Source organism: Phaeoacremonium minimum, assembly GCF_000392275.1.
Source record: "Phaeoacremonium minimum UCRPA7 unplaced genomic scaffold PA7_03_scaffold_350, whole genome shotgun sequence".
Lineage (NCBI taxonomy): Eukaryota > Fungi > Ascomycota > Sordariomycetes > Togniniales > Togniniaceae > Phaeoacremonium > Phaeoacremonium minimum.
In genome coordinates, this window is record NW_006921254.1 from 59,340 (window position 1) to 85,180 (window position 25,841).

At 52.6% G+C, this 25,841-nt stretch overlaps 9 protein-coding genes across 9 annotated transcripts; 4 read left to right on the forward strand and 5 right to left on the reverse strand.

Moving 5' to 3' along the window:
- Window positions 1-100: 100 nt before the first annotated feature.
- On the reverse strand, window positions 101-1,072 carry UCRPA7_4525 (putative acyltransferase protein; the record flags this gene model as incomplete). The annotated part of the gene is made up of 1 exon (XM_007917078.1): window positions 101-1,072. The coding sequence occupies one exon, from the start codon at window positions 1,070-1,072 to the stop codon at window positions 101-103; it is 972 nt and encodes a 323-aa protein (XP_007915269.1).
- Window positions 1,073-3,729: 2,657 nt separating this feature from the next.
- UCRPA7_4526 (putative glycosyltransferase family 32 protein) lies at window positions 3,730-4,953 on the forward strand (the record flags this gene model as incomplete). Its single annotated transcript, XM_007917079.1, has 1 exon — window positions 3,730-4,953. The coding sequence occupies one exon, from the start codon at window positions 3,730-3,732 to the stop codon at window positions 4,951-4,953; it is 1,224 nt and encodes a 407-aa protein (XP_007915270.1).
- A 1,716-nt stretch (window positions 4,954-6,669) lies between these two features.
- UCRPA7_4527 (hypothetical protein) lies at window positions 6,670-9,007 on the forward strand (the record flags this gene model as incomplete). Its single annotated transcript, XM_007917080.1, has 3 exons — window positions 6,670-7,709; window positions 8,250-8,646; window positions 8,732-9,007. 3 exons carry the CDS (start codon window positions 6,670-6,672, stop codon window positions 9,005-9,007), a joined length of 1,713 nt encoding a protein of 570 aa, XP_007915271.1.
- A 2,222-nt stretch (window positions 9,008-11,229) lies between these two features.
- UCRPA7_4528 (putative ulp1 protease family protein) lies at window positions 11,230-12,113 on the forward strand (the record flags this gene model as incomplete). Its single annotated transcript, XM_007917081.1, has 4 exons — window positions 11,230-11,278; window positions 11,337-11,386; window positions 11,445-11,464; window positions 11,516-12,113. 4 exons carry the CDS (start codon window positions 11,230-11,232, stop codon window positions 12,111-12,113), a joined length of 717 nt encoding a protein of 238 aa, XP_007915272.1.
- A 666-nt stretch (window positions 12,114-12,779) lies between these two features.
- On the reverse strand, window positions 12,780-13,462 carry UCRPA7_4529 (hypothetical protein; the record flags this gene model as incomplete). The annotated part of the gene is made up of 2 exons (XM_007917082.1): window positions 12,780-13,403; window positions 13,460-13,462. The coding sequence occupies 2 exons, from the start codon at window positions 13,460-13,462 to the stop codon at window positions 12,780-12,782; spliced, it is 627 nt and encodes a 208-aa protein (XP_007915273.1).
- Window positions 13,463-13,762: 300 nt separating this feature from the next.
- UCRPA7_4530 (putative molybdenum cofactor biosynthetic protein) lies at window positions 13,763-14,251 on the forward strand (the record flags this gene model as incomplete). The annotated part of the gene is made up of 2 exons (XM_007917083.1): window positions 13,763-13,979; window positions 14,034-14,251. The coding sequence occupies 2 exons, from the start codon at window positions 13,763-13,765 to the stop codon at window positions 14,249-14,251; spliced, it is 435 nt and encodes a 144-aa protein (XP_007915274.1).
- A 1,299-nt stretch (window positions 14,252-15,550) lies between these two features.
- Window positions 15,551-16,413, reverse strand: UCRPA7_4531 (putative presequence translocase-associated motor subunit protein; the record flags this gene model as incomplete). The annotated part of the gene is made up of 3 exons (XM_007917084.1): window positions 15,551-15,651; window positions 15,706-15,778; window positions 15,835-16,413. 3 exons carry the CDS (start codon window positions 16,411-16,413, stop codon window positions 15,551-15,553), a joined length of 753 nt encoding a protein of 250 aa, XP_007915275.1.
- A 3,498-nt stretch (window positions 16,414-19,911) lies between these two features.
- On the reverse strand, window positions 19,912-21,450 carry UCRPA7_4532 (hypothetical protein; the record flags this gene model as incomplete). Its single annotated transcript, XM_007917085.1, has 1 exon — window positions 19,912-21,450. The coding sequence occupies one exon, from the start codon at window positions 21,448-21,450 to the stop codon at window positions 19,912-19,914; it is 1,539 nt and encodes a 512-aa protein (XP_007915276.1).
- Window positions 21,451-22,971: 1,521 nt separating this feature from the next.
- Window positions 22,972-24,820, reverse strand: UCRPA7_4533 (putative isoamyl alcohol protein; the record flags this gene model as incomplete). The annotated part of the gene is made up of 3 exons (XM_007917086.1): window positions 22,972-24,403; window positions 24,497-24,526; window positions 24,579-24,820. 3 exons carry the CDS (start codon window positions 24,818-24,820, stop codon window positions 22,972-22,974), a joined length of 1,704 nt encoding a protein of 567 aa, XP_007915277.1.
- Window positions 24,821-25,841: the final 1,021 nt, after the last annotated feature.

Genomic DNA, 25,841 nt, shown 5'->3' on the forward strand with positions numbered 1-25,841 from the left:
TGATTGATGTTTTCTACACGTGTACCAGCCCCAGGGATACCGGTAGATGTGCAGTGGTGTTATTACAAGCCCCCAACTCCACCTCTTGTGAGCTGTCTCATTAGGCCTTCAAGCTCGGCCCCGGCGCCGCGGCCTGCGGGTTCAGCACCTTCTTGTAGCACCACTGCGCGAATCGCACCGCCGGCTCGTCCACGAACCGCGTGACGAGCTCCGCCGTCCACAGCGTCATCGGAAGCAGTATGATGTGCGGCAGCATGAACGAGAGCTCCATGCCCATCGGCTTCGTCTTCGGCAGGACGAGCGAGTTGGCCCACCACGGCAGGTGGTTGACGCTGTTCTCCTTGCCCCATCCCACCGCCGTGTACAGCCTGTCGCCCGCGATCCACAGCACCGGCCCGTGCACAAGGTAGAAGGCGTAGGACACGCGGCCCATGTATTGGCAGAACCGCGTCTCAAAGAACCTCTTGAGCCACCAGATCCGCGAGGACGCCACTACGGTGAAGGTGGCCGCCCAGAAGAGGAAGAACCACTTGTAGTCGAAGACGGCCTGTGGTTTGAGGTAGGACAGGTAGTACCAGCCACGGTTCTTCTTGAGCGTCTCGACGTCCTGGTCCATGGAGGGAATGCCCCCAAAGTAGACGGCAATTGCGAACATGTGGTAGAAGATGAACTCCTTGTACTTCTCCAGACTAGCCAGAGCCTGCGGTAGGTTGCCCTCGGCCGCCAGCAGATCGAGGTCGCAGAGTAGCATGCCCGAGCAGAACATGGCGCAATACCATCCGTCGCATATGTACATGAAATAGCTGATCAGGCCAACCTGACACCACAATCTCGCGTTCCTAGTGCAGCGAGCAAAGGCTAGGAGGGCGGTGAAGATGACGATTGATCCCTTAAACTCCACGGGAATGGACCACGTGTGGACGTTGTAGCTGAACCACGGCTCACCACCACAATTGAAAATGAAGCTGAAGTTCTTGAACTCGGCGTAGTAGTGCCAGAGCTCAGCCCTCAAGCTGCCTTCTTTCTCCACGGCATCGATCCAGAGACCGCCAAATAGGTGCCATGTGAGCATGTATACAAATGTCACGGCGATGAGAGGCAGGTAGAGTCTGAGCCACCGTCTGAACAAGGACGACGACAAGACGTCCGCGAGCTTGTCCTGCTGACCGGAGTGTATGAGCTGTAAAGGTTTCGCTGACAGGACGTAGCCCGAAATCACGAAAAAGGTAGCCACTGCCCAGTGACCGCCTGTGAAGAAGGTCCGCACACCGGGTAATGTGACGAAATAGTGCCTGCCGTTCCAGCCAAAGGCACTTTCAAAGTAAGGATCTTGCGAGGCCCCATCATGAGCCCAAAGCTCATGATGATGCCAGTAAACAAGAAAAGCTGCGAATCCTCGCAAGCCGTCTAAGTAGGCCGTTCTTCGTAGTGGTTCGGAAGAACTGGGTGATTTTGGTGACTTTGGGAAGACCACTGACTTGAGGCGGTTCAGGGCCCATCTAGCCTTGGGGGACCGCAGGCTTGGCGACATAAGTCCGGGAGAGGCTGGCTTCCACTCAGCCTTCCACGGCGCTTTCGTTTCCCAGTCTTGCTTGACCTCGTCCCATTCCGCAGCGTCGAGGATGCCCAAACCCTGCTGAGGAGACATATTTCTCTCAGTGTCAGACAGGCTTGGGATGGGACTGACGATAGGTGATGCTGGTGAGATCCCCAGATCTCTGGTTTGAATAGAAATAGGGAGAGGCGGACCTCGTCCTGTCCTTCGGGCTGTGAACTTCTGGAAGAACGAGCTCATGAAGAATAGTTTGCCTGATCCCGATGACGGCAATGGCTGGATCGAATCAGTCAATCAGCCTCCCTCAACGGATAGACGACGCTATTGATCCCTTCCCTTCGCCTTGGGCGTCTATCTGGTGAAAGCTACGGTGAGAGAAGTCGAGCCCACTTTCACAAGCAAAGGCACGCCGAGACACGAGACACAAATAGCCCGAGGTCGAGCGCTCCTCCTCAGCTCTTTGCGGGGGAGGGAGGAGATGCGGGGGAAGGAAGTGTGCCAACTCTCTCCAAGAGTTTCCTTGGATCTCGACTCCAGATGCTCTAGCGTTTAGTAACCCGACGCCGTCTCTCGGTCGGACGCGGGGTTGCCTTCGGAACGGCACACACGGGATTGGGTTGGATTGGGGGTTGGGTGAGGATGCGAATGTGTGATCGAGAAGGAAGAAGTGCCACCGGCTTGTAAGAAAGAGCTTCTCGGCTGGCTGAGACACGGACGGCAGTGCGATAAGCGTCTGACAGCGGGCAAAAACGCACGAACAAGCAGGCAAGCGGGCTTTACAATGCAGTATCTCTAGGTTAGGATGACGTCTCTGGCGAGGAGAAAGTCGTCTTGCCGCGCGGCGGAGACACCGGAAGGACGAACAAATACCGGTGAAGGCGTTAACAAGCAGGGTAGAACGCTGCGCTCTCGGCGTGGAGGGCCTGACAGAAGTCTGTGCCGTTGAGGGGAACGATAAGATTATCGCATCACATGCATGATAGGGGCGCGGGCAGGGCAGAAATTGGCGACATGTGAAGGAAATAAAGGGGTGAGCGTCCCGCGGTATCTCCAATCTCGCCAGAAGCTCAAAAGGCCGAGCAGCAGGGGATATGTGCAGAAAGAATCATGGATGTTGCGACAGCGTCCAACAAAAGAAACATGGATGCGCCATGGGTTCTTGCAGGGCTTTGCGGCAGCAGAGTGGCCCTGACTATCGAGGACGGACAGGGAGTGGGTTGCATTGAGATCAGCCAACGACAGGCGACTTCATCGCGATCGCCCAGTGCGCTGCCCCAAGAGGGCAGGTCGACCGGCGCTAGAAGGACGGCCACCGTTACACATCCACACCTTATTCCCTGACGATGGTGTCCGATGCAATGGCGGGGTGCGGATCAAGCCCCGCTGCACCTTTCTATTGCGGTTCTGATTGACTTTGCTTCTGTGTGCATTGTGGTGCGTCGCCTATGTGCTCGCTCGTATCGTATTCATTGTGTGCCGGCGTCATTTGGCTTTGCATTGGTTGCAGCCCTCCCACACCACCATTCCGCCCGCTGTGCAGCTGTGCAGTAACATGCGAGATGCCGTGCCCTGCAAAACTTGTGCAGACCAGGGCAGGTACAGCTCTTCCAGGTTCTCCCCTGGACCGTTGCTCGACATGCCCCCCAGCGACCTCGGTGCGGCTGCCTTCTCTCGGCCGTCCCACCGCGATGATGGCCTCCACATGGGATTCCTTCGTTTGGACAAGCGAGAAGAGCGAAAGCAATGATTCGACGATCACCGAGAGCACGACACCAGGCGCCTGGCAGATGCTTGCGAGACTTTTGAGTTTCTCCCCGACAGCTCGGCTGGGTCTCCCCCCCGCGTAATCAGACCGGGGAACATTTTGGGGGTGGTGTAAGAAAGTACCTCTGGTCAGTTGTTGGTGGTGCTACTTCTGATTGATCTGGACCCATCCCATCAAAAGCTTCTCCAGATATGATGCCAGGGTCCGGCCCTCGTTTTCTCCTGACCATTGCATCCGGCCTTTTCTCCATCTTCCAGCTGTGACTGGTTTACGCCAACAACAACACTTCGATTCTGCGCGTTGACTCTTTTGTTGAAGCTTGGAGGTCAGTCAGCACCGTCAGCAGCCGCCAGCCACGACCATAAGAGCAACAACACAGAGACGCACGCACACGATGAGTTCCCCCAAGATGTCCTCGCCTTTGTCGCCGCTCAGCCCACGGTCGCTGCCCAGCACGCCTGGCCTCGCCAAGTTCAGGAATCGCGTGCCCACCCAGGTCCGGAGAGGTGTTCCACTATATTTGGGCTTCATCTGTGTCCTCTTCATCATCCTCAATGCAGACCTCTTCAGCGCCATCTCAATTCCCAAGCACAGAGTATTCAGCAAGAGGCACGTGCAGCAGAGGCCGTTGACGGCCCGCCCCGGTGGCTTTCCTAAGAAGATATGGCAGACCTGGAAGATCGATCCGCTGCAGTTCGATGAGCGAGATTCCACTACGGCCAAGACGTGGACGCAAAAGAACCCGGACTTCCGCTATGAGGTCCTGACTGATTCCAATGACCTCAACTACGTCGAGGAGCACTTCGGACCCAGCGGCTTCAACAGAATGGACATTGTTGACATGTATCGCACCATCAATGCCACCATTATCAAGGCTGATCTCCTTCGTTACATGATCATGTATGCTGAAGGCGGCGTCTACGCCGACATCGACGTAGAGGCGCTGAAGCCAGTCGGCAGATTCATTCCGGATCACCGGTATGCTGAGGAGGACGTCGACATGGTCATCGGCGTGGAAATCGACCAACCGGAATTCAAGGATCATCCCATTCTAGGCAAAAAGTCTCAATCATTCTGCCAATGGACTTTCATGTGCCGACCTAAGCTGCCCGTGATGATGCGTCTGATTGAGAACATCATGTCGTGGCTAGAGGGCATGGCCCGCGAGCAAAATGTCCCCATCTCTGAGGTTGTCTTGGACTTTGACGCCGTCATCTCAGGTACTGGACCATCAGCCTTCACTGGTGCGGTGCTCGAGGAGATGAATGAGAACCGCCCTCGAGGTACACCCCAGATTACATGGGACAACTTCCACGAGCTTGATGAGTCCAAGGTCATCAGTCGCATCTTAGTCCTCGACGTCGAGGCCTTCGCAGCGGGCCAGGGTCACTCTGACTCGGGCAACCATAACGCCCGTGGCGCCCTGGTTAAGCACCACTACCACGCGTCAAATTGGCCCAGCCGACATCCTAGGTTTAACCATCCTGTATACGGCCCTGTCGAGCACTGCAATTGGAACTTTGACTGCGTCAGGAAATGGGACGAGGATACCGCTGCCTTCGAACTGCTCAACGATGATGAGAAGCAGCAGAAAATTGCGGAGAGGCAAGCCCAGATGCAGCTGATGCACTAAACAAGACGCGTTCAGTTCGGTTCATCAGCAAAATATTAACGGGGAGACGGAGAGCGCGCCTACTCGCGTCACGCGGAAGAGCTTGAGCCATTGACGCCAAGCAAGTCGACCGTGATCGGTGAGAGAGAGCAGCGGAGAAGCGTGCCGGAAGTCCAAACACCTTGACGGCGTTTACAGGAGGGCTCTCGAGCAGCCAGTTGCGGATAGTCCCTTAGTCATTCAGGGCACGATAGACAGGCTTCAGACGGATAGAGGATAGGAATGGAATCCCGGGATCGAACCCAAATCTGTACATACATACAAACGTAACATACCATAACATACCGCACGACGCGACGATACCCTTCATATACAAGGTTAATATAAGGAAACACAATATTCATACCTCTGTTTTTGCGCGTATTGAAAATGTCAATTGATGAACGTGTTGAATTCGCTAGACATGTACCAAGATGAAATGCCATCCTGGTAGCGTCGCTCGCATTGATCCGGGCGTCAGCACGTCGACTTTGTTCTGTGGAATTGAAACAATGATCGACTGCCATGTGTTCTTAGTCGAGAGTCGGGATATGCTGTCTGATCGTCGTAGGGGAAGTCCATTTTGCATTTTAAGCTTTGGCATTACCTTACCTGGGATAAGGTTTTGGATCCTGTCATTCCAGCGGCTCCCCGCTGGCTGTCAGTGGGCGGGTCTGCTTGGCGGTTGGACGCAGCTGTGAGGCGGTGCCCGAGATGCTTAATGTCAAACAGGAATGCGTACCATGTGCTTAGCCGATAGTGCTCCATTCTTAACTAACGAAGCAGGCCCACGCCGCACCTTGGCAAATTGGGTCGATCGTCATCCATGCAACTTAATTATGACTTCATGTTGATGATTCTCGATAGATCAATCGCTCAATGGCATCCTGGGAAGTATCTCGGTTGCGATTGTGGGACTGGATTGAGGTGCACGCGCGATTTCCTGGCAGTTGTATGAAGAGTGAATGTAGCCGGGAATGCCCTCAATATTGTTGGATACTCCTTTCGCTATTGGCCCTGATTATCAAAATCAGGCGGCCCGGTGCCATGAATCACTGTTTTGGGCATGATGCTCTAACGATCGCAAGATTCATTACGAGACTGTAGAATAACCATTTATCGCGATTTTCTGATAGAACAAAATGGGGTCGATGCCCCTTTTTGCACAGAGGGAGGCACAATTACCTGCCAAGGTAGGTATACCCAATTATACACAGACGTCCGATGGATGTTGAAATGGACCACCTACCGGCTCTAGAGACAGCCATAGAAACTTGGGGCATTATGCGTTCAATTTGGAAGGAACCCTTCGGCGGTCGTGACTTCCTCCTTTCGCAGGAAGGCACTGTTGCCTCCTGACACGGTAAGGCTTCGCAGGTCGCACCTTCTCGTTCGAGGTTGCATGAACTTCTGAGCGAAAGAAATTGCAGTGGCATTGGGTGCGGAAGCTCATCGATGACACTGACTACGAGCAAACCCTTTCTACCCCCAAAACACTCCTCTCGTCCAGAGTCTTTGCCACGGCCCAGTCAGCCTTTGCCAATTTCATTCCTTCGTGACTGCCTTGCAGAGGACAGTCCCACACGATCCCGTCGTGCAAGGTCCTTATACAGGTCGCCTCAGACTGTCAACACCACTCCTACTGGATTCTGTGGTCATTTTGTCTCGAGACCTTGCCGTCAGTCAAGTCTCCCCAAAATGGCGTCTCCTAGGGCAAAGACTCCAGAGAGCAACGCCAATGCTGTCGTGGGCCGCTCGGTACTGCTTACAGCACAGAAGGCCAATCAAGATGCACCGGAACCTAAGCCAAACAAAGGTGGACGACCTATCCGTCCTCAGAGGCGTGTGCCCAAGAAGACATATTTTGACGGCGATGACGATGACCACGACGATGGCGAGCTCGTTCCCGACGGCTCCGATATTGCCAACGAAAGTATTCCGAAAACACAACCAAAAGCGGATGCTCTCGGCCTTCTTCTTGAAACAGATCTGGAGATGGAAGAGGAGTTCAGTACTCGTCCCAAGAAATCATTGAAAGCCCAGCTTCAGCCAGAGGCTCAGGCCAAACCAAGCACGCGCTCCAAGAAACAGCAAGCCAAGGCCAAGCCCGTTGCTGCGAAGGCAAAGCCCAAGTCATCCGTGTCGCGCAAAGCAAAGGAGGACCAGCAAATCGACCGTCTACCCGAGTCGACGACAGATGAATATGATATTGATGCTTCATCGCCCGACACGCGTCACAAGATTACCACTACGAGATCTGCCCAGAAGGCTCCAGCTGCAAGAGCAAAAGCAAAGGGCAAGCCGAATAAAGGCGGAGTCATCGTCTCAAAGAAGCCTGTCACTGAAGATGTCAAAACTATCATCATTGATGATAACGACAGCTCTTCAGATTATGAAGACCCCGAGGAGTTGGTCAAGGCCCCGCAAACCAAAGCCTCGGACAGAAAGCCTCTTCAGCCTCTTCAGCCCAGCCAGGTGCAGAGCCGAAACCGCCAGGAAAGTCTGATTAATGATCGAAGCGCTCGGAAGCCTCACCTGGTTTCCTTTGACAAGAATGGTCCGAGAAACCAGGGCATGACGGACAGCCAGCTTGTCAAGGCATCTCACCTACATAAGCAAGCAGCCTCCCGTGCCTCCCCAGCCTCGCATGATCGTGTCATTGAACAGACCGATGATTTCATTGCAGATGTTGGTGATGGCCTGGAGCTCCAGTCTTTCGACATGACCTACCCTGAACCGTTGACCTCTGCTTCTGACGACAGTCCGGGAGATGTGCAACATCATATAGAACTCAAATCTTTGAAGCCCGGCCATGAGTTTGCTGGGAGAATGGGAAACAATACCCAGAACTTCACAGCGCCATCCCCACAGCAGAATAATAAATTGAAGCTAAAAGACTTGCAAAACCATGAAACAGCAACCTTTGCTCCTCATGTCAATGAACCTCAGCCCAATTGCGAGAACGAGAAACAGAATGTCGCACAATCACTGCATGGCACCCGAGTGCACGAACATCGAAACCATGAACCTGCAACTGTGGCTTGGCCACTATCATTCAAAGACAGCTCGGCAGACTCTCCTCGGCGTCAAAAGAGACATGCAGGCTTCGATATGACACTGGCTGGAAAAGGGGATGGCCAACGATACAAACGGGCCAAGCTCTTGAGCGATGAAAGCGCCATGATGGCAGCTGCAGACAATACGGGACAGTTTGGATGGCCTGATAATCAAGAGGTACCCAAACAATCCAAAGACCACGATCACGATGACCCTTTCAGAGTTGGTGGTGGGTTCGGGAATGGAAGAACCACCACTTTCAGCCAGCGTCTTCTTGGATTGGGACCTGCGCAGGATAAATCTAAAAACCCTGGCTTCCCGCTGTTTGAGGTGCAGCCGCCGTGCCATCGAGGTCAGGGATCTGGGCAAGATGGCGGGTTCAATGCAGTCGCGCAACGCATGTACCGGTCTCTCGGAACCAACACGACGACTGTTCAACCCCATAAGCCAAAGGCTTTCAGCGGCGGCTTACCCCTGAGTCGTGAATATGAACTAAGAACGAAAGAGTGGATAGATGACGAGGTGAGCCCGCTACAGAAGGCGGGAGAGCCGCTTGAGGTTGGCACAGGTAGTCCATCTCCGGGCGGCATTGTTGAGGCATTGCACTCGATCAACAACGTGAGTAAGATGGACTATTCCCAAGAGCGAGTTATGCTTCGTCGGGGTGTTGACATATCTGCAGAAGCTACTACGCCATTTAAAGGGGAGAGAGGCGGGCTTGGACGATGTTGTACATGAGTATATGGTCAATGCCGGCGATATCGTGCAACGCATCGCCACCAGGCATACCAGGGAGCGGGAGACGGTAGGACGACAGTTCGACACCTGTCGCAAGGATCTGATCAACGTGTGGTCGGGTACGCGTCAGGACATCCACTCAATGGCGGAAGCTGTTGCCGCCGTCGATATTAGTGCCATCATGGCCGCTATTCGCCGCGACAAGAGTCTTGAGCGGCTCCGTGCCACTCAGGGTGCCTGAAGGGGAATGGCATTGGCTTACTGTCTGGCTCAATGTATGCTGGTTGAGATGAGTGGTGCATGCGAACAGAGTGTATTAGGGGACACCATAGCTGGAATGATGAATGCTGGCTGTAGGGCGGGGATGTAGCCATCGAGAGATGCCGGCGAGCAAGTTTAACAGGCCTTCCAGACTCAGTGTATGCTTCTTCTATCGAGATCATGTAAGAGCAGAGCTCATAGTTTACTGAACCAAGAAAGACTTCACGTTTTGCCTCTATTAAAAGATTCCCAAAAGTACACCCGACTGGTCTGAAGAAGAAGTCACACTGATTCAAGTGCAAGGCATCGTATGAACAGCACCCACTTCATCGCCGTTCGGTTGATTGATTGATGGTATCTACCTACACAGTGACGCGCGGTAAATGGATCCAGATGGTGTTCTAGCCTCCGTCCTCAAATGGGTTGACCTGGCTCGCCTGGGTGGTGGCCCGGGTCTTGCCGATTCGACTCGGCAGAGTGATGCAGCATGACGAAGCCACACGATACACGATGCCATGTGGCTTAGCTCTTCCCGACTAGTACAATGCGAGCTAAGGCAACAGCTGCGCCAAGCTCCCTGGAGGAAGGTATCGTGCATGACCGACGGCGGACGGTTGCGACTGCCATCTAATACGTCACCAGCCTACCTCAAGGTACAGGTAGGTAGGTAAACCTTGGAAGGCACTCTTGGATTAACAAGCGGCATTGTGTTCGCCGAGGAATTCGACCTTGACACCTTCTTCTTCTTCTTCGGGATGAATAATAAACAGACAATAAGATAGAACAATGAATATCGTTTATAAAACACTTAAGTGATTTGTGTTATCACCGCAACCCCACTACCTGCTTGAATTGAACCCCGCCAACAGTGCTATTCTCTTATTGTTCGTATTGTTCGATGAGGGGCACAATACCTACCTTCATCACGCCCACGCCCACAATAGGAAGCAATACGCCCGCTAGAGTTTTCCCCCCTTTCAGTGCAATTGCAGCCCAACCCTGGGAGCTCAGCCTCAATTTGACCACCGCAGCGCTGCATTGGATATTGGATGCCGTCAGTGTGCTTGTCTCCCTCCCAGCAGCCACGCATTACCGGTACCCCCGCAAATTCCACCTTTTTGCACAAGAAAACTGTGCCGGCGGGAACCCTGGACTACCTACCTACCTACACCACAATTGCAACTGCCTGAGACTAAGGACTAAGACCCCTCCCTCCGTCTCCCCTCTCTCTCTTTTCTCGTCCGCGGGTCTGATTCATCCATTCCATCCCTTGGATCCAGTGTTTTCCCTCGACTCCGTTTCTTCTATCATCCACCACCTGCACCTTACATCCTCTTCGTCTCCCCTTGCCTTGCAGCAGCCCTGAACTGCTCCATCCCTTCTGCTGAAAAGCTCCTCCTTTTCTTCCTCTTTCGCAAGTCGGCAACGGTTCCGCTGCTCCCTTTCGACAAGCCTGATTCCCAGTGCAGTGGCGCGCGCCGTCGTCTGACGTTGCCTCCGTTCCCGTAACCTTGACCCTTGACCTGCCTGGCCTGACAGCAGAACCCCCCGAGAGAGCCGACGCAGTACGGCAGCAATCAGCACCGTCCTAGACGCACCCGCCCGTCCGCCCTCGAACAACACGCGCACATCCGCACGCATCCTCCTGTCGCGGTCGACGTCGTCGTCCAGAAAGCCACGAAGTCCTCCTCCTCCTCCCTACGTCCTCCTACCTACCTCCTTATTACAAACAACCCGCAATTCCCTTCAAGCTCTCCTTGTGCGGGAAGAAATGCCCTTCCGTCAGCGGGTTGCTCGTCATTTTGGCGAATCAGTAAGCCATCCTGCTTCACTTCTTTCCACCTTCTCCAGACCCTCCCCTCCGCTGCCGTCCGACAAACGCGGCGGCGCCTCCCAAGCCAAGGGCATGGCCATGGCGATCAAGAGAGGCATTGCCGAGGATGAACCCCACGACAGACGTGGTAGGAAGCCGCTACGCCCCATCGGCGATGACAGGATCGTCAAGCGCTCGAGCAACCGGGGCAGCGGCTGTCTGTCGTCAAAGTTTGGCCCTCAGCGGACTACGAGAAGAAGAACTACAACAAGAGCTACAAGGCTGACAACTCGTCCCGATGATCAGCTCTCTCCCCAACAACCCTACCTCTCCTGTAAGTCCTGCCCGCCCACACTCCCCGCCTTTTTGCGCGCCCCGCGCCCAACAGGATGGCAGCCTTACTAACTGCGACGCGCGCGCTAGACTATGACGTCCTGTGTATGCAACCCAAGTCCCGCTCTTCAAAGCCCCTTCTCGGCTCACTAACCCCATCCAGTGACGAACGAGGACATCAAGTCACTCAAGCATGACTGGCTCACTGATAACGTTCGTTCTATCTATCTCTCCTCTCCTTGTCACGCAGACTTACTAACCGTCGCCTTAGAACATAGCCTTCTGGGAAGAGTGCGTTCACTTGTCTACCCTCTTTCCTTCTACATACTAACCCCTCCTCAGGTGGCTGGAGCGCGAGATCCTCCCCAAGTATCCGCAAGCTCGAATTGTCCTCCTTCGACCGTCCATGACCTTCCTCCTCATGAAGGAGCCCGACCTCAAGTCTGTCAAAGAGGCCCTTCCCGACTTCTCCAAAGTCACCCACATCTTCCTCCCTGTCAACGACGCGCGTAGTTTGACACAAGCCGAGACCGGGTCTCATTGGTCACTGCTTCTCGTTTCCGTTATTGACGGTGTTGCATTCCACTATGACTCCCTTGGCGGCGCCAACTATAGCGAGGGCCGCATGGCTGCTGACAAGCTGTCTCAGATCCTGCAGAGACCTCTCCGATATCAGAATATCGAGGACTGTCCGCAGCAGGAGAATGGAAGCGATTGCGGCGTGTTCGTGTGCATCCTCATGCGCCATCTCCTTGTGAAGCGCCTGCTCAATGCCAACGCCCGAGAGAAGGTATCCATGAGCATGGCCAACAAGATGATCGACTCGTACGGTGGAAGAAAGGAGATGTTAAAGATTATCGAGACCCTACGCAAGGAAGGCGAGCGAAGACGCAGCGCCTCCCCCTACGCTAAGAGCTCAACCCCGCCTCGCATCGAGTAGTAATCGAGTGCAGGGGCGAAACGAGATGAGTTCAAGAAGAAAGATGACACGAGTTCATGAAGACAGATGACATATGTCGCGGCTGTATATACCATACACGGCATTTCACAATGGCATGGCAAGGTGTTGCTGAGAAAGGAAAGAAAGACGCGGCCGATCACAAGAAAGGTGTGGCCTCGACGGCGTTGGATTCCCAGGTACTTTTGCTGCGATGGCGTTGAGGCGTGTTGGATACTGTCACAGATGGTTAGGACAAAGGACAGAGAAGTGGACTCATAGTCTGTGGTCTGGCACACGGATGGATCTAAAGATATGCCTTTCGAGGCCACGGTGTGCCACTGAAGGGACATTTGCTTTTACGCAGCGTTTTGCTCCATTACAATGAATGCAATTATCATTTAACGCTCTCATACTTGAGGTTTTCTATATACTGTGCTACTGTGAATGGGTATCGCCGTGATTTAAAGCCAGTTTGGTTTGGAAAACACCTGCGTTCGTGGTGTCGAGTGAAATCTAGTATCTCGTATGACACGCCTTGGGCCCTGAAATGGGTTACCCTGGAATAAGCCGCCGATAGATCGATCGTGCTCCTCTGTGCGTATAGGCACTTCTCGCCTTGCCATCGCTCCATCTTGAGATCTATTGTAAAGCATTCGGGCAATTGCTTCAACCCTTGCTAGTGAATGCTGGATTCTGCTCCATCGTCGCAGAGATAAATCCTCGAAGAGCAGCCCATCGATTCGAGGTTGAGGTCGCCGGAGCACCGACTGTAGTCTTTGCATCCAACGCCGCACCCTCCACCTGCATGCTGCTTGTCTGGACCGAGGTCTGCTGCGAAGCCGGCTCCTCCTTCGTCGCCGTCAACTGCGCCAGGCTCACGCCAAACCTCTCCATCTCGCCCCGGACAATCCTCTCCTTCCGCTTCAGCGCGCCCGGCCGGCTGCGCAGGCTCCGGTGGCGCACCTTGCCGCTGCCCAGCGCGGCGGCCGCGTCGCCGTCCTCCTCGGTCAGCTCGGGCAGCGCGTCGGCGAGGCTCTCGAGCGTGGCGACGAGCTTCTTGGAGGGCCGCCTGCGCTTTTTCTGTGCGCTGGCGGACCGCGAGGGGTGGTCCTTGCTGATCTTGGAGACGAACGACGAGTGCTTGATCAGCCGCTTGTCGCGCTTCGTCTCGAGGAAGGCGTCGGTCACGGCGGCGTCCGGGCGGTGGACTTTGCGCGGGAGGAGGGGGTTGGCGAGCCGCTCGAGGGCTTTGGCGCGGATGGAGCGCCGTTTGGCGGGGGCGGTTGGGGCCTGGAGAGGTGTGAGTTTGGATATGAGCTACTCAAAGGGGGTGCTAGGAGGCTTACCATGTTGAATGTGTGTGATGTGTCGAGGAGGAAGTTGGGAGCTTTGCGAAGAATTCAAGGTGAAGGTTGGAAAATTTAAGGTGAGCGCGGGGCAGTATCGGTGAGCTGGGGGTCTTAGCCCCGCTGTAGGTAGGTGAGCTTGACGAGGGTGTTACTAAAAGCGACCCACTGTACTGGTGTGACTTACACTATAACGTCAGGCTGGGGACTTAAAACTCTCCCCACCATTCCATGTCAGAGGGCGTACCGCACCCAGGGCAAGGTTATATTGCGATTTTTCCTGTTTTCTAACGGTCTTCGGCTATGGAGGGAGCCAAGAGGAGCGCAGAGCAGTTGCGACAACAGATTGCAAAGGCCGAAGAAGAGCTCAAACTCTTGAAAGCACAACTTGCTGAAGCTGAAGGTGTAGCAACAGACTTTCCGTCCTCTGCATCCCAGAACTCGTGGAAGTGGCCCCTGAAGGCTGAAGAGTACCAGAGATATGGACGACAACTGATCTTGCCGGCTGTCGGAGTTCAAGGTGAGCACTGGCTAACTTAACCGACAGGTGTTGATGGGACTAAGTTATTTGTAGGTCAACTTCGTCTAAGAGCCTCCAAGGTGCTCATCGTAGGTGCTGGCGGCCTCGGGTGTCCCGCGGCTGCGTACCTGGCTGGCGCCGGCGTAGGAACCCTCGGTGTTGTCGATGGTGACACGGTTGAGCTGTCCAACTTGCACCGTCAGATCGCGCATGGCTCGTCCCGCGTGGGCATGTCTAAGGTGGACAGTCTCATCACATACGCAAAGGAGTAAGTCGTGGTGCGATTCGTGAGCTCCAATAGCTGACAAGGTATAGACTGAACCCATCTATTACCTATAATGCTCATCGAACCCATCTCACTCCCGAGAACGCAGAAGGGATTGTGTCACAGTACGACATTGTGCTTGACTGCACTGACCACCCAACGTCACGATACTTGATCTCAGATATCTGTGTACTTCTGAATCGTCCCCTCGTTTCTGCATCGGCTCTGAAGACGGATGGCCAACTTATTGTGCTCAACTGTCCTCCTCTTCCAAGAGGCACGGCAGGAGGCGGGCCCTGCTACAGATGCGTATTCCCCAAGCCGCCTCCTCCAGAGAGCGTTGTGAGCTGCGGAGAAGGAGGAATCCTCGGACCCGTCGTCGGCGTTATGGGCATTTTGCAGGCTCTCGAGGCAATCAAAATCATTGCCGCCGGACTCCATGCCCCACAAGGGGCCGAGACAGCGTCCTCAATGGCGCCTCCGACTTTACTGATCTTCTCCGCTGCAACTATTGGTGCCCCGAGCTTCAGGAGCGTGAGGATGCGTGGGCGTAGAAAGGACTGCTTTGCCTGCTCGGCTGCATCAACACTGACTTTGGACACGCTGCGGTCTGGATCATTGGATTACGTTCAATTCTGCGGCGGGTCTAGCTTGCCTGTTGCTATTCTGAAGCCGGACGAGAGGATATCTGCCACTGACTACAGCAGACTTGCCAAGGAGACACGAAATCAACATCTGCTTCTTGATGTTAGAGAAAAGGAGAACTTCGACATCTGCAGTATTGAAGGAGCGATCAACATCCCCTACTCGAAACTCCAAAGCAGCGCGCGAGCGAACGATAAGCTAGACGGAGAGGTAGAGAAGCCGCCGGATTGGTTACCAAATGATCTGCCGCATGATGCTCCAATATATGTCGTTTGCAGAGTGGGCAACGATTCTCAGCTCGTAACTAAGCAATTAAAGGACTTGGGGTTAGATAAGAATGGAGAACGATTCATAGGGGATATTCAAGGAGGCATGCGAGCCTGGAGGGACGAGGTAGATAAGACTCTGCCTTTCCTATAGTAGGAAACTTGCGGCAGACGAAGAGACAAGTTTGGACAAGCGGAGTATGTCATAATCCTATACTGACGATACCTGGGTGTTATTTTACAATGATTGAGAGGCTCTGAACGCCGACTATCATCCAGTTGATAGTGCACAACATTTTTGCCAAAAACGTTTCGACACATAAGGAAATGGTCGTCGTGACTGTTCAGCTTCGCTATCCTCCTTCCTTTCGCCATTCCGGGCCCCCTGAGCTCAACTATACGAACGTCGTCCGCTTTTTGTTGAACGCTCGTTGATCCTTCAGCCACTGGCGGTAGCCCGCCACGCTCGAGATCTTCTCGCCGTAGAAGTCAGGCACTATCCGAGATTAGCTTGCTGGCTGCAACATCATCAGTAAAGATAGAAGCTCACCTGGGTTGCCAGCTGACGAGCTGGACGGGTCAACACGGTGCTTCTTGATGCGAGCGAAAAACTGGCTCTCTTTCTAAAATGGCTTGATGTCAGTGAACTGTACGGTAAATGAGCAGGATCTGGACTTACCAGAGCCATCTGTGACTTGTATTTCCTGTTCAAGAGATAGAAGATCTGACTTCCAAGGACTGGCCCAACAAGCCATCCCAGGGCCGCAAAGCCAAATGTCATGAGACCTAATGTCACAAAGGGATCAAGAGGGATCTGGTTGACTGCCCAATCCGCGCTCCCCGTGCTTAGGAACAAAGCTCCTCCAGTGCCTCCCGCGGCCGAGGACGCAATGCTGAACGTGAGCTGCCACCTCCTTCGGGACTTGCGCAGTGCGAAAAACGTGTTCCAGTCCAACGGGGGCTCGTCCGCATGAGCAGCTTGCTGCTTTGCTGCTGCGGCGGCGGCGGCTGTGGCATCTTGCTCATTCGAGGAAACGGTGGACGCATTGCGGCGCCCGGTCTGGCGGATGACGAGAGGTGCAGAGACCGACTTGCGGCCGGTGATGGAGCTGCGGGAGGTTGAGGTTATGGGAGAATCGGCGAGCTTTGGGCGGATAGCAAACGGAGAGCTGGTGAAGGTCGAGTATGGGCATGCGGTGCTGCGGAGTAGAATGGGCTGGATGCCAGCGCCGTTGCGAGCAACGCCCGACCTAAGCATCGTTGTCGTCGTAGAAGTAAGCATGGTGGTTGTTGACCACTGTTCTCAGGTTTCTAGGTGTGATTGCGAGAGCTTCAATTGAGGTTGTTGACCGTCGGGCACTCGGTATGTGCAGCTACGACAGCTTCGATATATGGAGTGAAGGCCTGACGTCCTTTGGCCTATGTCGTGAGAGCTATCTTTTTTTGGAAGCCTGAGGCGAGAACATGCCACCTGCCCGAGTACCCGCTAAGCCCAGGTACCACGAAAGTACCCACCACTCATGAATCAAAGTATATGTCTTATTCATACGCTAAGACGTTATTATAGCGTTACTTGTCTTTTAATTTGATAATTGACCTGGTAAAAGGCTATAAGTTGCGTAATAATGCTATAGAATTATAATAATCTGTAAAAAAAAATTATTTATATTATTATTATTTAACTTTAAAATACTATTAAGTGAGAATATTTTAATAATAGAAACGTTAATCCATTACTACTATTTTACTTAATAAAGGGTGAGAAAGATATAAGCGTTTGCCCTTTTTAAAATTGTAAAACACTGGCAGTTATTACGTTAGAATTTTAGCTTGCCATTAAACTTCACCCACTTCCATCATTTTGGCCACGACTACCATTCACAATCGGAAGCTCTCTACGGGATTCGCAGGCTCCGAGGTAATTCTAATCCATCCTTTTATTTCTGATGCTTTGTCCTGCATTCTTCGTTCATGGTTTTTCTGTTCGCGCAGTTGCTTACTTCTTTGTAGGTCCTCGCTACATTGCGCCGCCCTCATGTCTGCTGCGGCGCGTGGACTAAGCGTTGGGTCGCGTTGAACCGGCCGGGGCGCGCCAGAAACTCCCCACGATGCCGCCAAATCGTAAAAAGGAAGACCCTCTCGAGATATTACACTCAGGATCTATAAGCAAGCATGCGAGAAAAGTCAAGATCGAGGTCCTAATACGCCCGAAACCGAAACCGCCCCTCCTGCGACCACCGCCGAAGATCTCCCTCCTTCCGAAACATGATGGTACGAGCTACATTGTGTGCAGAGTTGTGCTGCCAATTGGTGCAGTTCTCGAGAAGGATGCTAGACGAACAATGTGCTATGTTGTAGGTTGGACGGATCTGCCAGCGGCAAAGGTCACTATCCCGGCGCATCAGATATACGATTATTGCTCCCCCCGAGTGGTGGAAGATTGGGAATATCAAGAGTACCTGAAAAAGGAGATACAAGAAGAGGAGCTCCTAAAAGCCAAAGAACGTGCCAAAACACGTAAAGTTGGAGGAGCTGTGAAACAGCAGAGTCGCGAGGCACGAGCTCGGCCACCGAGGGCAAGACAGGAAGCACAACCGCCACCGGAGCCGAAGTTGGGGAAGGAAGACCAAGAGCTTCTTGAAAAGAAGAAGTTATCTGGGCCATCACTCTCAACTCCACAGAAACGAAAGCTGGAAGACTTCCTGTCAGAGGACACAGACCAGGATGACGACACTGCTATTATCAGACAGTTGTTCGGTGATGGTACAGACTTCGATTCAGAAGCAACAGGCCAGCTCCATTCAACCGAGACAGATGGTTCAGAGTTGGACGACTCTTGTCGTGCTAGCAGCGCGCTGCCGCCGGCTTCACGTTCACGGTCACTTAGATCTAGCCCTGTTCGTCAGGATTTATCGGCCAGTGGGCCTTCACATGTACAGGATAGGGTCCCAACAAAGATACACCCATTCTTCTGGACCCAAACTCAGCCGACCGCAAGCATGTCTTCTGTCGTCGGAGGGCCTAGGGCTTCTGATCAGTCTCACGTGACGCAAGAGGGACACAAGCACCGGCAGACTCAAGTTTCAAGTAAAAGCCCTAGTATCTGGCCAAAGGGGACCATGAACCGTATCTCTCCGGATCTCTCTGCAGGAAGAAGCTTACATTCAAGCTTGACCAAGCCATCACAAGCTTCGCAAGCGAAATCTACCCCAGTTTTGCTTCAAGCACCTACCCCTATGTTCAAAGGCAAAAGTATCACACCTATCCCACCCCCTGCCTTGCCTAAGATCGGAGCACCTAGTCGGAATAGCTCTTACGCCGATGAAAGGATTCGTCAAGATGTCTCATACAATCAAACCACACCAAAAGCACAAGAGCGAGTTCAGCAAGACCCTCAAGCTAACGGCAAGCATCGTCCAAATCTAAACTCTATGGCAAACAAGGGGAAGTTGAGCAAGGGTTCGAGCCCTGCAACCGTTTTTACTCCTGTCACTGCAGCTCGACATAGCTTTTTGCAACTGCATGGCAGAAAGCCTACTATTCCCTCAGTCAAGCCTTCACAGGACGCATCGAAACGCTCCAGCACTCCAAATGGCAAGCCTTCGAAGAAGAAGCGTCCAGAGTCCGAACCAATCGAGGATGACGACCCAGTTGCAGAAACTGAGCAGCAATGGGAAGTCAAGCGTCTCGAAGGAGACAAGATCTTTGATATCGATGGTCAACCTGTACGGCATTTCAAAGTGCGATGGGAGGGTGACTGGCCTCCTGACCAAAATCCCACTTGGGAACCTGAGGAGAATATCTCGCGTGCCCTCGTACGAAAATACCTCAGAAAGAAGGCAAGTCGAGGCGGAAGCCTATCCAGCCCGCAGCAGACGACTCTTACTGCATGGACCAAGAAGTATTCAAGCGTCCAAGAAGCGTTTGAAGCTGGCACGGAGAACGTACCCAAGGAAATACCGAACGTTGAGGATGATGACGACGAAGTTGAGCAGCTGGTTGTGACAGAGGATGCGACCGGCCATGGTAGGCCGCACTTAACAAACAAAGACAGCTTTGACTTGACCCTTGCTCGCCAGTATGCTAGTTTTTCTAGAAATTAATTGGCCTAACAACGAGCATTTTAGGGAGCCCTCGGTGTTATCGAGAGCTGCATCCAGTTGCGACGGAGATCGGCAGAGTCTGTGGTCATAATCAATGATACCCGTAATGAATAATGTGATCACGCAATTACGCTAGATATATTTGAGACATTGGTGCAATTGCGATGACCGTGTTGTTAGTGTTTTACATGCTTGTGGTTTGCTGCTTCAATCGCACCTCTTGTCCGTAACGGATGAATGAGCGCAGCTTTTACAAGGACAAATATTCATCTGATTTCACGGGAAAGAGCGATTATGACGGTCCAGTAGTCTATTTGAAGTTATCTGTAGGTAGCGATGAAAGCAATGAAGCTAACGAGCTATCTGAGACTGATGACTAGGTAGACGACTGGATCGACAAGACAGGCTGTGTGCATGATAACTCCCCCCCAAACGTAGCAAAACGATATCGATTCATCAAGGTACCTTACAGCAATGCTGGCCTAGGCACCCACTTTCTGTTTCTCCAGATCACTGCAATACTGCATCCACTCCGCGTCACTCATCTTGAGAAAGTCCTCCAAAGGCATGGAAGAAGACGCGATGCGAGATGTTTTTCCACCAGGAGCAGCGCGATCGGCAGAAATCTCCCTCTCATTGGTCGCCTTGGCAGACTAATACCAAGATCCATAAGAAGGTGTAGTAGGAACGGGCGAGTTCAAATCTCGGTCGTTGTCGTACTGTCTGGAAAGGTAGGAGTCAAGCTCGAAAACTCCTATGTCGGCAATGTCCATGAGACTGTCGAGGCCCTCGCTTGACGGCTTGGGACCATCGAAGAGATCTTGAGGGTCGCCGGCGCAAGGGTCTTCCTTGAAGGAGACGGTCTGATGGATGTCGATATAGGCCCTGTGGCGGGTGAGCGTAGTGTAGACCGAATTGGCTTTCTGGAAGTCGGTGAAGTGGATGATCATCGTGGCGACCTCGTCATACCAAACATCTTCGAGATTGTGTCGGAGATGAGGTCGGTCAGCACCAATTTCACGGAAGATCTGGCGGGCCATGAAGGGCGTACAGTCTCGAACGACGACGCATCTGGATTGGCCCTTCGTGAGAGCAATCGCGATCTCTCGACTATGCGGGAAAGTGTAGGCCTGCTGATGGTCGAATTCTCCGCTTGCAAGCTTCACGTCGACCTGATGAATAGCATCACTAGAGCCCTTGAAAGTGATCTTGTTGAGCTTGCACCATTCGACGTAACGCTTCGCACCATCTGAAGATGCAAAGGTAATGACAGCCGTACGACCGGGAGTGCCGAGGGGGGGTGTGAAAACTAATTTCATCACAGCGCCACCTCGGATTCTCGCAAAGACATCACGCGCTGGAGTGTCTGTGGGGACGTTGGTCATCAGAACCATTCTGCAGCCGTCTTTGAGGTATTCCTGCAGGGGACCATTGCTCTCGTCCTGCGGCAGACTGTTTGGCAAGGTCAGGGAAGCAAGGGCGCCATGGTCTAAAAGCACCTGGTAAATGGCTGGCGTAGTCGAAGGCTGAAGAGCTTCGTCTTTCTGATCTGTGACGGGAGAGACCGACTCTAGGTCAATCAGATCGTTTGGCTGGCGATGGTAGATACGGGTAGGCTGAGACTGCTCCGCATGTTGCGTATACATTCGTAGATTGTGCTCAGACAGGAGTACACCAGTGCCGCCATTCATGGCTGACTGGGGTGTAGGAGTCTCAGCAGGCATGCCATCTCGGAGAAGCCATTGCTCAAAAGTGTCATTGACAGCCGTCGATCTCTGGTGGCTCGGAGGTAGAGTGGAGGAAGCGGCGATGTTGGCTTCGCGCTGACCAAGTTTGGTCTTGAGAGAGGCATTCTTCTCTTCGAGACGACGAATCTCAACTGCCTGATCTCCGTTGTGATTCTCTTGCGTCGTTTGCTTCGTGGCAGACATCTTCTTGAGTTCATTGTCCGCAGCGTGATACTTCTTCTCGAAGAGCTGGTGAAGCTGTCTTGCAGCTTTGAGGCTGGCATTTGCCTCGTCGAGCTCCTTCTGAAGATCCGTAATCTTCTGAGTAGTCTCGGAATCCTGAGTAGCACGGATCTCTGAAGCCATGGCGGACAGCAGCTCACACGCCTCTTCGCCGAATTTGGCGCATTTGGCCTTCAACTCGGCAAGGTGATCCTTGGAGTGAGTCTCGTTAGATGAAGCCATTGTTCTGGAAGCTACCGGGATGGAACCTCGGAATTTGAGCATCGGTGAAGGGACGTGAATGAATGGGGGATGAAGCTATACAGCCAAAGCAATGAGCTCGAGGAAGACGTTGAAGTTTGCTTTCTCAAGATGAGCTCGAGGATGAAATTCAAGACTACCGTCGAAGACCTAAAGCTCCAGAATTTTTTCAGATCAACGAAAATTATGAGCTCGGTGTGAAGCTCGAAACAAGGATGAGAACGATTGGTTCGCGGAAGGGGCCAAAATTTGGAGGTTGGCGTTGGCCACTTCTGCTCCAGGGAGGAGGAGGAAACGTTCAAATGTTTATGTTTGTGGATAGCTCCTGGCGGAAAGAAGGAGAAGGAAAGTCTGCAGGATAAACCAGGCAACGCTGAGCAGTTCATTCCTGTCTTGGACAGCTGGGAGGTGCCTGCTTGTGATAAAGCTTGCAATGGGCCTTGTTTAGATGTGTGGTGACCGAGTCGGACAGCCCTGTGTGTTAGTGTGAAGGTAGTACAGGGATTCAAAGAGATGGAAAGTATGATTGAAAGATAGAGCCATGTACATCCTCTGTCAAGCATCTCGACCTGTGTAATTATTGTACAATTTTGTCCCCAAGAGAAGCATTTCGCATGTGAGATGCAATGAAATATGACAGCCCTGGCTCAGGATGCAAGTTACTGGTAGTTAAGAGTATAAACGCAGATATTTAGGAGTAATTACCACAATAGGTGCCCTTCGCAGTTACTTGGAACTTATTAAAGAGTTATGTTCTGAGAAAACCTGCACTAATTCGGGGGTTGCGATGATTGTACAGCATAACATAGGGGAGTCTCGGTAATCGTCAGATATCTAGACCAGATACCATGTTGCCTTTCGAAGAGGGTTGATATCTCAAATTTTGAGAACGTAGGACCCATACCTTCCACACGTAGCTACTATCATGTTGATACTCAAGATTGAAGGCCGAGGAGCGGTACGGATCATGCATCATCTACTTGTATTTTGGCAAGTCATAGAGTCAATGTAAGCTGTGAATAAGCTATTGCGTAACTCAAGTCTAACTAGAAGCATATAATCTTCTCGTACAGAGACGACCTAGAGATCATACTTCCATAGAGGGCCTTAACATATTGATAAAGGTAGAACCTCTACTGGTAATTCGATGTGTCATGTTCTATTGAAGGGAAGACAACCTAGAATGAAGTCAAGGTATGACATAGCTACAATTACCTCCGTCTGAGTTGCCATAAAAAACTGCACACTGGGTCTTTGGAGCACTTGTCGCGGGTGCAAATATTCCAATACCCGGACCAAGACATGAAAAGTTGAATAAAGCCAAGATCTTACAGGCTTACATTATCGACGTTAGAGAATTCGAAAGGTCAAGGGCAATAGAGGAAAGTTAGAGGAGTGAACAATGTAGCAGATAGAGATGAGGCACGATACAGAGGAGATCTTCTATTGATTATCATTTAATTGCAATAGCTTACAGGCTGACTGGGGGTCTTGCCAAATGCTCTACATCTTGCTCTTTGGTTTGCAACCTGACTTGCACATGCGTCCATCGGCATCGACTCTCCACATGTCTGCTCCGGGTGTGTGCTTAGACCAGAAGACTCCATTGGGGTCGTACTTCTCCTTGATCTGGAGAAGACGGTTCCAATTGGGCCCGTACAGCTCGTGGCGCCATTCCTTCATATAGATATCAGCCTCGTTGCTATACGATCCGCTCTCGGGGGCGACCTCGATAAGGAGCGGGGAGAGCTCGTTGGCAAACATGTCGACTTTTTGCTGCATGAGCTCAGGGGCATTGTTCTCCCAAGGCCAGGTCATTATGACCAGCGCGTCCGCGTTTCTCCAAGCGGGGTGCAAAGAGGTTGGATTGCCGGTGCGGTCGAGAGGTCGCATAGATGTGCTCGATGTAAGGGCGCCGGTGCTCACAATCTTGCGCATGACTTTGACAAGCTCGGCACGGCGGGTGGGGCTTTTGAGCACCTCGCGTGGCATCATCCGGCCGCCGGATGGCCATTCTTTCGTAGGTTGAGATTTGGCGAAGTTCGTGGCTACATGCTGAAGGTATGTAGGGGAGTCATTGTATAGCGTGAAAAGAGGGGTGATATTGTTCTCAGCAAGATAGTCAGTGAAGGGTTTGAGCATCATCTCCACCTCGGCGGCTGTCTTGTTGTATGCAGAGAAAGGGAAAAGACCAAAGTGTGACGGTCCGTAGGCATAGGTGATGTAAGCTCCTTGGTCAGTAAAGTCCGGAATGAGCGAATAGAACTTGTCGACCATAGCCCAGAATACCTCCGGATCCATGGTTGTTGGGTCGATGAACATCTGCGCGCCGGCCATGGGTAGCATCTCATACACGCGGACAGTCATAGAGATGACAACGCCCCAAGTACCAGCACCGCCTCCATTGAGGGCGAAAAATAAGTCAGAGTTCTCGGTTCGAGAGGCTTGAATGAGTTTACCGCCGGCAGTGAGAACCTCGTACTCGAGGGTTTGGTCGGCTGCCATGCCAAAGTGTGAGCTCAGAGGACTGTGGCCGCCGCCTTGTACGTAACCGCCGGCTGGACCGACACTGGGACAGTATCCGGAGACCATGACGTAGCCGTGAGATTCGAGGATCTGCTGGGCTTCGAATCCCATCATGCCGGCCCCCATTTTGAAAGCCGGTCCCTTGTACCACTTGTCATTCCAATCAATGACCTTGTTGTCCTTGAGGTTGGCAATGCGAACAGCGAGACCACCATGGCCGATGGAACGGCCCCAGAAATCGTGGCCCGTGTTGCGAACTACGAAGCGAATGTTGTTCTTCTTCGCGAAGTCTAGCGCCGCCTTGACATCTTCAACCTTGGTCGCATTGACCGTATAGGTGTTGTAGTTTCCGATGGTGCACGGAGATTCTCGCGGTGCAAATGGGTCACATGTCTGACCCGTGGAGTAGCTGTTAAGTAATTAGCCATTGTATCAAAATTGGGTGAAGCCATCATCAAGTCTCTTCGAAGAGACTTGTGAGAAGAATGGATGGAGAACTCACGATGTCATCAAGCTTGACATAGATAAGTAACTAATAGACGACCAATCAGCAGAAGAAGGTCAAGGTATGCACAAATACTTACTGTGTCTCGACTTCATCCCAATTGGCCTGCAGCTCAGCGCATTTGGCTTCATCGTAGGTTGGATCATGGCATACGGCACCAATGGGCTGAACCTTGACGAGCTGGCCGCCGACAGTGGCATTAAGCTGTCTCCATTTGGCTTCTCCTGGCCAGCAACTGTCCTCTGGTAAACAGTGGCACTGCTTTGCCGCGGCATGAGAGCCGAGAGCCAGGAGGAGCGACGTGGCGTGGGACACCTTCATGGCAGAGGGAAGAGAACGGTGCACTCGAGCAAGGCAGATAGAACGAGTGTGGGCTGCCAAGCGGAGACCGTTACCTTAGGGGCGGCAGAAGGAGCTGCAGGAGGAAGATAGTCAGGTGTGAGGCGGGATGGGCTTCCATTTTGTTCGCTATAGATTGAACCCGACAACCTGGATTAAGGATTCTTTGTTCGGTGTAATAATGGCTCCGATTGATGTGTGTCGACGGTCAATTGAGGTTAGGTTTGTTGATACGCACAAGAGTGTGCCTCCTTGGTCGAGCTAGCATCATCAGCTACTAGAAGGGACCACATATCCGAGATAACATTTGCTATAGTCTCAAGGTACAGCGAGACTAGTAACCCTGCTGCCCTGCTCTGAAAGCAATGAAATTCGCACTTGCACCAGAAAAAAGCCTCATTCCCTTGTCCTTCTGTGCTGAAGCCCTGCTTTGCCAAGAGAGCGGGCCTAGGTGCAATGTACCACGCCGACTTCCGGACCCTAGATCCATCATGTATGATGAGAAAGTGAAGAACGTTGCATTACTTTGACAGAGAAACTGTCTGTTCGGACGTTGCAACTAACTAGTAGGGACTGGGAGCTAAGAATGGCGCCAGATGGTAGGCATAACTATTCGGATGTGCAGAACCCTGTTCCCGTCGCGGGGAACAGGGATGCAAGTCACGGACCTATCGCGGTGCCCATAAAATAGACTCCGAGGGCTCCCATCATCAAGGCGATCACAGTGGTATCCGATCGCAGCGTGATGGAGAATGGATCGTGGAGACTATCCGAGCGTAGATGGAGATGCGAGATAAAATCATACGCTGGATACTGCGCAAAGAGCCGCACCTTAACTCTAATTGATCGTGTCCAACACCTCACAGACGTAGGCACACATTCAACTTGGTGGTTGAAGTAAGACCGATGGAATTCTCTTTGGTAACCAGTATTAGAAGGCCATCAAAGCCCTTCCAGCTCTTGAAAAACTCCGTAGCCGCCGTGCCCGAGCATCCTTGTAGCT